The 10,559-nt window shown below is 41.9% G+C and overlaps 1 protein-coding gene across 8 annotated transcripts; it reads left to right on the plus strand.

Moving 5' to 3' along the window:
• Positions 1 to 104: 104 nt before the first annotated feature.
• Positions 105 to 10,354, plus strand: tox4b (TOX high mobility group box family member 4 b). 8 transcript variants are annotated; one of them, XM_079866313.1, is made up of 9 exons: positions 105 to 245; positions 2,094 to 2,204; positions 2,665 to 2,904; positions 4,004 to 4,264; positions 4,813 to 5,112; positions 5,663 to 5,743; positions 7,432 to 8,037; positions 8,297 to 8,445; positions 9,174 to 10,354. In XM_079866313.1, exons 1-9 carry the CDS (start codon positions 240 to 242, stop codon positions 9,229 to 9,231), a joined length of 1,812 nt encoding a protein of 603 aa, XP_079722439.1. In that variant the 5' UTR covers positions 105 to 239; the 3' UTR covers positions 9,232 to 10,354. The 8 variants fall into 8 exon arrangements, with proteins under 8 accessions (XP_079722439.1, XP_079722441.1, XP_079722438.1 ...); XM_079866315.1 differs by having other exon boundaries at positions 115 to 245; positions 2,094 to 2,162; XM_079866312.1 differs by having other exon boundaries at positions 116 to 245; positions 4,810 to 5,112.
• Positions 10,355 to 10,559: the final 205 nt, after the last annotated feature.

Genomic DNA, 10,559 nt, shown 5'->3' on the forward strand with positions numbered 1-10,559 from the left:
AAGTATATTTGTTGAAAACATACCATAATATTATAGAAAAGTCTTTACGGAAGGAAAACCCCAACGGTTTCTGTAATGGGCGGGGCCTTACGTCACTTCCGCTCATCGCTAACCCGGAAAATCGGGTGCCATGATGGGCGATTTGTTTGTGTTTTTTCCGTGAGAATCGCTTTGATCGGACACACACACACAAACACACACACAAACAGAGAGAAAAGCGTGTCGATTTCAGGGCGAGTATGGAGGTAAGAAGACAAAGCTGTCAGTAGAAAGTGCTGAGTGTGTGTATAAGTTAGAGCCCGAAGCATCAGTAAAAACTCATTCAGTCCCATCAGCACACTCCTCTTCAAATATCCAATTATTCGATTAAATATACACTCATAAACACCTTAATGTATGGTAAGAATAAGCCCGGAGCCACTGAAGTATTAATTATATAGTCATGATATGGAACACGTAATGTTTTACTCTTTAATAGGCCGCGGGACATACCATTACCGCGCGCCAGTGGGGATTTTATTATTTATTAAACGACACATTTAATTACTAATAATGGTGTTTACAGTCTCCTCGCTTTAGTTGTGTGTATTTACGATATATTTTAATCCCGGTATGTTTATAAAAGAGTGTCATTTGCAGTACGCATCGCTTTATATTATGTGTTATATCAGACCTCGTCCCCCCTCGACTGTCAGATCCGTGATTCCGGCTCGATTGCGGTTCCTGGAGCTCGTGCACGAGCAGCGCTGAGATCAGCTGGAAAAGCGCGAGTCGATCGGATGTTTTTAAACGCATGTATTTATTAACGCGTTTCAAAGCCTTCATAACAACAGTTGATTCTCTTAATTCACGAAGAGTGTTGTTGTGTGTGTTAATGTGTAACGGGTTTGTCACGTGAAGCGCTGTCATTCACCTCACGTCAATGCGGACTCGAGTCGGAATCATCAAACGCGACTGATTCAGTGTTTCTGTTTCTCGTGTTAAGCGTGTGACATGTGTTTTAAAGGGTTGTAACTGTTGTTTTTGCATGTGATCGGAACCGCAGTGCGCGACTGCAGGCCTGAAATCGAGCGGAATGATCGAACGCGCGTGCCCGATTCAGTCCTCGTGACGTCACGGAGTTCCTTCAGTGCGTTTTGACAGGTTCTCGCGTCGGTTGGTTTTACGCTCCTCGGGTTCCGTAGGTCTTGGTGTCGCCGATTCACCGCGATATGGACCTGAATTTTTACGCGGATCTCTCAGACGGAAGCGGGAATCCCGGTGACCCGGAGTTCCTGGATCCGCAGGCGTTTAACGGATTCGATGCCGTGCAGAAGGTGACCGCAGCGCACGCTCATGGAAAACCGGGATTTCTTCTGGGAAATCTATATTTAAGCTCTATATTTTTGTGTGTCAGGGTTGCGTGACGTTATTATTTCCGTGAATTAATTTTAATATTAAATTGCTCTTTGTGAGTGCAGTGTCTTTAAATTATCTGTATATAAGTTTTTTTCTGTGTTTAGTTTTTTGAAGAACATTCATGAAGCTCATTTATATTTTAAATGTATTTATTTTTGTTTATTATTTTTAGTGTTAAATTGCTTTTCGTGAGTTTTTTTGAAAAAAATTCTATACATTATTTCTGTGAAACAGATTTTTTTGAAGAACATTCGAGCAACATTTTTATATTATTATGTTTTGTTTATTTGTAGATTATTTGTAATATTAAATTGCTCTTTATGAATGCAGTTTCCATACATTTTCTGTAAATTATTTTCATGAAACAAGATTTTTTGAAGAACTTTCACTCAGCTTCTATATTTTAATTTTCAATGTTTAACTTTCCTTTATTTTTGTTTATTAAATATTAAATTTCTCCTCTCATTCTGAAAATGTGTAAAGTGATTGATTATAGTAATTTTATAATTATATAAGTGTTTACCAGGTACTTTGCCAGAGAAACATGGTGTTCTTAGTTTGTAAAATCCCCTGGGTCTGTATTAAGACATCGTTATGTTTTAATCAGTTTGCATCAGCATTCACATTATTAAAGTTTGTAATTATAAATTGATATAAGATACACTCCTCATGTTGTGTGTTTGTGTTTTCCTCAGTTCCCAGGAGGCAATGACAACTTCCTGTCCATCAGCGACGAGGGGCATCACTTCCTGTCCTCCTCAGAGGTACGACTCTCCACGTTCCCCGCGCAAATCCAGCACGCAGAGGTGCCTCACACACACTCTCTCACACACACACACACACACACAAACAAACACTCACAGACACGCACGTACATACACATACACACACACACACACACACACACACACATACACTCTCTCACACACACACACACACACACACACACACACTCTCTCACACGCACACACACACACACACACACACACACACACATAAACAAATACTCACAGACACGCACACACACACACACACTCTCTCTCTCTCACACACACACACACACACACACACTCTCTCTTTCACACACACACACTCTCACACACATACTCACACACACACACACACACACACATACACACACTCATTATCATAACATGAATCATTTCATGATTTCAGCCTTTGGTTTTGTTGAAATGTTTAACAGTAAATCTAACAGTTTAACAGTTTGAGTCGATCATCATCGTGTGTGTGTGTGTGTGTGTGCAGACGTTTCACACTCCCAGTCTGGGTGACGAGGAGTTTGAGATCCCGCCGATCTCGCTGGACCCGGACTCACTCACACACACACTCACACACACAGACTCGGCTCTCGGCGTGTCTGATGTCGTGGCTCACTTCGGGGAGGGCTCCGGTGTTCCCGGGAACGCTGTGGTGGGAGGAAACGACCCGTCGTTCGCATCGACCTTCGTGAGCGCGCCGGCGCCGCTGGAGCACCTGAGCCTGATGGTGCGCTCACACACACACACTCACACACACTACACTGAGCTGAACATGTGCTTAAAGGGATAGCTCACCCGAAAATGAAAATTAGCTTTATAATGGCAGTGAAAAAGTCCATAAAAGTGCATCTGTCCATAATAAAAGTGCATCTGTCCATAATAAAAGTGCATCTATCCATCATAAAAGTGCTCCACACGGCTCTGCGGGGTTATAAAAGTGAAACAGAAGAAAAGTTTGTCAAGTTTCAGTTTATGAAAATGTACAATGTTAAAATGTAATGAAAATGTACAATGTAAAATGGTGTAATTTAATGTAATCTAACCCAACCCTAAATATTTTAGATTAAATATATATTTGAAACTGCAAGAAAATTGAAGCCATAAATCTGAACAAGTTGTGTTCAAAATTTTAGGTTGATATCTCAACAAATGAGCTTTCAGTGAGACTTTGTTTGTGCGCAGTACCGAACGCTTCCACTAGAGGACAGCCAGACTCCATTACTGCCCATATAAGGGCGCCGCCATTTCCATACATGGTTTGAGTTATCTGAACCATAGATTTCCATAATTTTAAATTTCCAATAATTTTAAAGTAAACATCCTATTCTGAAGTAGTATTGGAAGTTTGGCTGAATTTTATATGAATTCAGCCTCTAATAAACGGATAAAAAAACACGCATGTGCCGCATCACAAAGTGAGAATCGATTTTTTTTTTTCTTTATATTTAAAACATTTTCAGACCTTTTTTTCCTCATAAAACTGAATGGATGCTATCTTTTGAACTCTTGACATAAAAACAAACCGAGATTTCTACCAATCTTTCATGATTTTTCATGTTCATCACTATTTCAAAATATAGGCCTGATGAGTATGAAATATTCTTGTTGCAAATTGATAAATTACGGCTCCTCTGTAATATAATTTAAAAAACAGTCACAAATTATGAAAACTAGAGATTGTAAGCTTCCAAATTATATATAGTTTGTCAATATTACTTTAGGTTTTTACTTGTTTTAAATATATAATGGCAAACGTCCCATGCATTAATATTTTCCTAGTATGAATTTTCCAGCAGAATTAATGTTTTATGTTTTTCCCGCTGCAGGATCTCGGCCATCCGATTGGTTCTCAGTTCAGTAGCTCTTCTCCGATGACCATCGACGTCCCTCTGAGTGACATGAACCACGGCCTGTTGGGCCACAACCAGCTGACCACCATCGACCAATCAGAGCTCAGCGCGCAGCTCGGCCTGAGTCTAGGGGGCGGAGCCATCCTGCCCCGCCCACAGTCACCTGACCAGCCGCTGTCCGCCACCGACTCGCCGTCCGACTCGCTGCACGACGACGACATGGACGATTTCAGACGGGTGGGTTTTGCGTTTGCCACCATATTTTTTTTGTTTATTTATTAATGAGGTTTCTGTCAGTTTCCATTTTTAATTATCGGCATTGGTAGTTTTTCTATGTGGCCGATCGGTCTGAGTTCGGACTTTTATTTTGACATTTAAAGTTTAAATTTGTTAATTTTACAGATTTTTTTTTTCAAGCTTAAATTATTTTGTTCATTTTTAATTATCGGCATTGGGACTTTTATTCTGACATTCAAAGTTGAAATAGTTTATTTTGCTGATTTTTTTTTATTTTTTTTATCAAGTTCAGTTTTTTTTTTTTTTTTTTTTTTTTTCATTTTAAATTTAATAAAAAATTGACATCGGCCATCAAAAAAATCAATATGGGTCGACCACTATTTCAAACAATCTTACGAAATATTTTTGGGAGTACAAAACGTTCTTGACTATTCTTACATTGCGAAGATTTTTATCCTTGCGAATGTTTGTTGAATGTGTCAGAACTGATCTCTGTTTCCCGTTCCCGCTCGTCTCTCCCCGTGTGTCGTGTCTCTCCGGCTCAGAAGAGCGTTCTGGTGGATTCTCCGGTGTCTCTGTCCGTGTCTCCGGGCGTTATCGCTCTCTCTCCGTCTCTGCCGGACAATCCCGTCCCAGCATCCTCTGCTCCCGTACGCAAAGGAGTCGGCGGGAAGAAGGGCCGGAAGAAGAAAGACCCGAACGAGCCACAGAAACCCGTGTCGGCGTACGCGCTGTTCTTCCGGGACACACAGGCCGCCATTAAAGGCCAGAATCCCAATGCCACGTTCGGAGAGGTTTCCAAGATCGTCGCCTCCATGTGGGATAGTTTGGGAGAAGAGCAGAAACAGGTACAAACATGCATTTGTTTACAGGAATATCTCAACAAGATGGACTAATGAGTGTTAAGGGGTTAAGAACATTCTGTCTTTAGAACTAATGGTTGACCGATACATCGGCTGACATTTGGCATTTTTAATTATCGGCATTAGTAGTTTTTCTATGTGTCTGAGATGGGACTTTTATTTTGACACTTAAAGTTTAAATAGTTTTATTTTACAGATAATTTTTTTAATCAAATTATTTTCATTTTTAATTATCTGCATTTGTAGTTTTTCAATGTGGCTGATGTCTAAGATGGGACTTTTATTTTGACATTTAAAGTTTAAATTGTTTATTTTACAGATTTATTTTCTAATCAAGTTCAAATTATTTTTATTTTTTATTATCGCCATTGGTAGTTTTTCAATGTGGCTGATGTGTCTGAGATGGGACTTTTATTTTGACTTTTTTTTTTATTTTTATTTTTTTAACAAGTTCAACAAGATGAACTAATGAGTGCATTTGAGTGTTCGCACACACACACATACGGATCAAAATCCCAATGTTTTCCCTTCCCAGGTGTACAAGAGGAAGACGGAAGCGGCGAGGAAGGAGTATCTGAAGGCGCTGGCCGCTTATAAAGCCAATCAGCTGTCGCAGGTACAGGACAGGGATTTAAAGGCCTCGTTTATGATCGCCCGTCTCGGCTGATCAGATCTGAAGAACGACTCGGCGTTTACTCCTGCACTCAAACCTGGACGTTTAATACCAGGGACGAATCATGTGACTTGAGTTGTTTCATTCCATTTCTGTAATTGCAAATGAATGCATTTTGAGACAGACGAGGAAAAATAAAGATGAATCTGGAGTAGAGCTGCACGATTAATCGTTAAAAGATCGCGATCTCGATTCAAACGCACGGGATCTCGTTCCGAAATGACAACGATTCTCCTGTGTCCATTAAAACTCTTCATAGTCACGCCAGAACATTCGGATCTGATCCAGAGAGAGCCGTTGTCATCAATAGATATGACAAAATAACAATTGTATCGATTACATGGTTACACCAGTAGGTGGCGACAAGTGACTGTTAAAAATGTGTTAGTCATTGAATCATTCACTCAAGAGATCTGTTCAAAAACGCTGATGCTGCGTCTCCATTCGTCTGCTTATTCTACGCCCTAACAGTATGAACTCTTTTTGTGAAGATAAAGTAGATTCTTCTGAGTGTGTAGCAGAAGAGTAGACGAGCTTTGGGACGTACTATCACATCACACAGTTGCGTCTTTAACGCTTAGTTACACTCACCTGTCAATCATGTCAAAGATAAATCCTCCACATTTCATTTCATTTCCTGCTGTATTGGAGAGAGCTGACCGTTCGCAAAGACCCGCTCCCTTTAGTCCTTTAGTTACTGTTGCTATGACAACGTGCTGACGGACAGGACAGTGCAGGTTACGTACTTTTGATATGAGACAAAGTCTCAACTTTCAAATTTGGTCATTTTTGTTAAAGAAATGTAAACAATAAATAGCGTTTTGTGTGTCTTTAATGTGTCTGACAGATCGCTCAGTTAAAGCGGCTCGTGAACTGATCATCTCTTCCGTAAAGTTCATTTATAGCATCAAATAAACATGAATGAACATCAGGAGGAATGTTGTTTTAACCGCGGGAAGACGTCAGGACACGCCGTTTTTCACGTTCAAATCCTGCAACGTTAATCCTCTAACTCTCCTGACCGCTCTGGTGGATTCGGCGGATGGCGGATTGTGATTGGTCAGATCGCCTGTCAATCAAACTCCCTTGAATTGCAGTAGTGCGTTGATCTGCAGTCGCGGGTCTTTCATACGGAGACTCTCCTTATATTCATGCAAAGCGCAGTGGGTTGTGGGTAATATGAGCTGTATAGTGAGCACAGATCCACACTCTGAAAGTTCTCCAGAAATAGTTGACCATCCGGCAGACTCTTTACGCTTTAGGACACACCTGTCTTAATCTCACACACTCTTTATGATGAATAGTGTGGACATTGAGACGCAGGGCGAATCATCCAGGATGAAACAAGTGAAATCTTTATGAGCGAGTCATTGAATCATTCACTCAACCCGATTTTCTTTAAATATTCATTCTAATTACCGGTAGTTTGTCAGAACCTCAAGTAGTTTAGATGTTATTTTGTTTAGTTGTCTGAGAGAATCACTATTTGACCGTAATTCCTCAGTGTATCCGGAAGCGTGCAGCTGTAATCTGTGTTTGCTGCTTCGCATTCTGTAAAACCATGTGACTTGACTAGTTGTTAAATGCAGTCAGTTAGTAAAATGACATCTGTGTTTTGTTTCCCGCCGCAGCCGACTATAGAAGTGTTAGACGCCCCCCCGTCTCCTCCACCCGTAGCTCCGCCTCCCGAGCCCACGCCTGCCGCCCCCCCGCCGCGCTCCTCCCGCATCCCCGTCCACGCGCCCGACAACAACACCATCACCAACATCTGCACGTCCAACATCATCTTAGACCTGCCGCAGGTGACGACGCGCTCGCGCACGGGTGCGCACAAGACCCCGCCTCCGGCCCCGCCCACTCAGAAGACCCCGGCCCCGCCCACCGTCAGCAAGATCATCATCTCCAGACAGCAGCTTCAGTCGCCCCGCCAGCCGCCGCCCCTCCAGCAGATGCAGAACACGCCTCCCCCCCCGCGGCTGCAGCAGATGGTGCACTCCCAGGCTCCGCCCCCTCTGCTAGCTAAACCGCGCGGAGCCGCCGCCCTCGCAGGACAGGTGGTTGCCACGGCGCCGCCGCCGCCTCTGCAGATCAAGATCGTCCCGCAGAGCGACGCCAGCGCTCCGATAATCGTGACGCCGCTCGCATCATCGGCCGCCGCCGCGCTGGAGGTGCCGCCACCCGCCGCCATCGTCACCACCCTGTCGCCGTCGGCAACGGAGGACGCGGCGGAGGAAGCGGTGAGTCCGAACATTCTATTCTGAACGGAAGTTTTATTTATTTTATTTATTTTTCAGTTGCTTTGTTGGCGAAGTGAGTCGATGCAAACTGACAATGAAATCAGTCATTTAAAAATAAAACGCTTTCTAAAAATGCACTAAATCATAAAAAAAAAAAAATTTAAATTTTTTATTTTATTTTACTTTTATATTTTTATGGTTTAATTGACGTTAAGAAAGTGTTTTATTGTTATGTGTTTTTATTCTGCTAATTGTTTAGATGGAGGTGGAGCTCAGTGTTTCTCCGGCTCCTGCAGACGCTCCCGGTGTGTGTGTGTGTGTCCGCGCCGGCTGCAACAACCCACCTATAGAGAGCAAAGACTGGGACCGAGAGTATTGCAGCAACGAGTGTGTGGCCACCCACTGCAGGTACACACACACACTCTCACACACTCTCACACACACACACACACACACACTCACTCACTCACTCACACACGCACACACACTCTCACTCACTCTCACACTCACTCACTCACTCACTCACTCACTCACTCACTCACTCACACACACGCACTGCAGGTACACACACTCACACACACACACTCACTCACTCACTCACTCTCACACACACACACACTCTCACACGCACTGCAGGTACACACACACACACACACACACACACACACAGCTCTTCTCCAACTTTAAAAAGCATTAAGTCTGAGCAATATATATAAAATATTTAAAATTGTTTAGTGCAAATTCAAAATGAAATTCATTATAAATATTGGAATTATTTAATGCACGTTTATTATTCAGTCAGTCGCTTCATTTCAAACAAAAGGCAGAAAACCGTCCTCATGAATTCAGTATTAACTCTATTAATTCATATTCCTGATCTGATTGTGACCAATTCATCATTTATGATATTCCTAAAGAAAACGTTTCTCTTAATAATCAAAAATATAAAAACTTGCGTCGCCTTTTTCAACTGATGTCATCAATCGCATTCATTATTGATTCCGCTTCATATAAAGACTTTCAGCATCCAATCAGGTGATCAGGATCAGATCCAGGAAACGCATCACATTATGGAAGTGAACCGTCTGAAGTGGTGGTGTAGTGATGATGTGATGATGATGTCATCTCTCCTGCAGGGACGTGTTCATGGCCTGGTGTGCGATCAGAGGACAGAACTCCACCACCGTCACATAGATGGACAGACGAGCGACTGTCCTCAGATCAGTGCAGACCCACAGACTCAATCAAGGCTTTCTCAAACTAACTACTTTAGGAGGAAAAATAGGAGTATTTAAAACGATTTAATTAAGGTAAGTGTGTATCTGAAGGTGTTTGTGAAACACCGGCCAGAAATGGTTCATGAGCTGCGCTCACATGTGTGTGTGTGTGTGAGCGTACTGGATGTTCTGAATCACGAAAGACTATTAAAACCACGAGTTGAATTTCCCGCTCGACTGTATGTTAAACGAGACTTTGATCTTCCGGCTCTTCCAAACATTGACCACAGCGGCTACGGTTTATGCCCAGAATTCCGTGGTTGCTATGGTTACCAGCTACTGTCAATGCCCAGAATTCTGTGGTTGCTATGGATACCAGCTACTGTCTATGCCCAGAATTCCGTGGTTGCTATGGTTACCAGCTACTGTCTATGCCCAGAATTCCGTGGTTGCTATGGTTACCAGCTACTGTCTATGCCCAGAATTCCGTGGTTGCTATGGATAACAGCTACTGTCTATGCCCAGAATTCCGTGGTTGCTATGGTTACCAGCTACTGTCTATGCCCAGAATTCCGTGGTTGCTATGGTTACCAGCTACTGTCTATGCCCAGAATTCCGTGGTTGCTATGGTTACCAGCTACAGTAGCGATTCCGCACAATGACAAATGTTCTAGAAACCGGTTTGAGATTTCATATTTATTGTGATTTTTGTTATATTGTACATTTACGTTGATGCATTTGGCAGACGCTTTTATCCATTGCATTTGATTAGTTACATTCCCTGGGAATCCATCCCGTGACCTGGAAAAAAATGGGAAAAGGTTGGTTTACTATAGTACTTTTTTGCTTTATTATCTTTTTACATCATCAGGAGTAAAACGTACTGTGATGCTGTGGGACAAAAAACAGTGGATTGTATATTAGGGAAATGTACAGGAAAAGACATCATACTTTTAACTTCGCATGAAAATATTTCGATTTTTATTCACTACTTTACTTTTTGGACTGTTGTATCATCATCATCATCTCAGTTCTGTTGAGGAGTTTACGAGATCAATCAAATGGAAAAAATGAAATAAAAGACATGAAATAAAACCGTGACGTGTTTGTTTTGCTTCTCTATCTATAATCGGTGTGATTCTTCAGTTGAAACCTACACAGAAATGCTTTTAAATTACTAATTATAATAGTTAAACAGGAAGAGCTCACAATAATGATCAGAATCTTTGATTTCATAAACAGTTTTATCCAGCAGTGGTTTAACACATAATTAGTCAAATTGTTAAACTAGATTTTTTTTGGTGT

This window comes from Squalius cephalus, assembly GCF_949319135.1.
Source record: "Squalius cephalus genome assembly, chromosome: 3".
NCBI classification, from domain to species: Eukaryota; Metazoa; Chordata; class Actinopteri; order Cypriniformes; family Leuciscidae; genus Squalius; species Squalius cephalus.

Coding starts and splice junctions, on each gene's coding strand:
- tox4b (XM_079866308.1), top strand. CDS start 1,212: ATGGACCTGAATTTTTACGCGGATCTCTCAGACGGAAGCGGGAATCCC. Junction 1,317..2,093: donor GATTCGATGCCGTGCAGAAG/GTGACCGCAGCG, acceptor TGTTTTCCTCAG/TTCCCAGGAGGCAATGACAA. Junction 5,744..7,431: donor AAGCCAATCAGCTGTCGCAG/GTACAGGACAGG, acceptor TTCCCGCCGCAG/CCGACTATAGAAGTGTTAGA.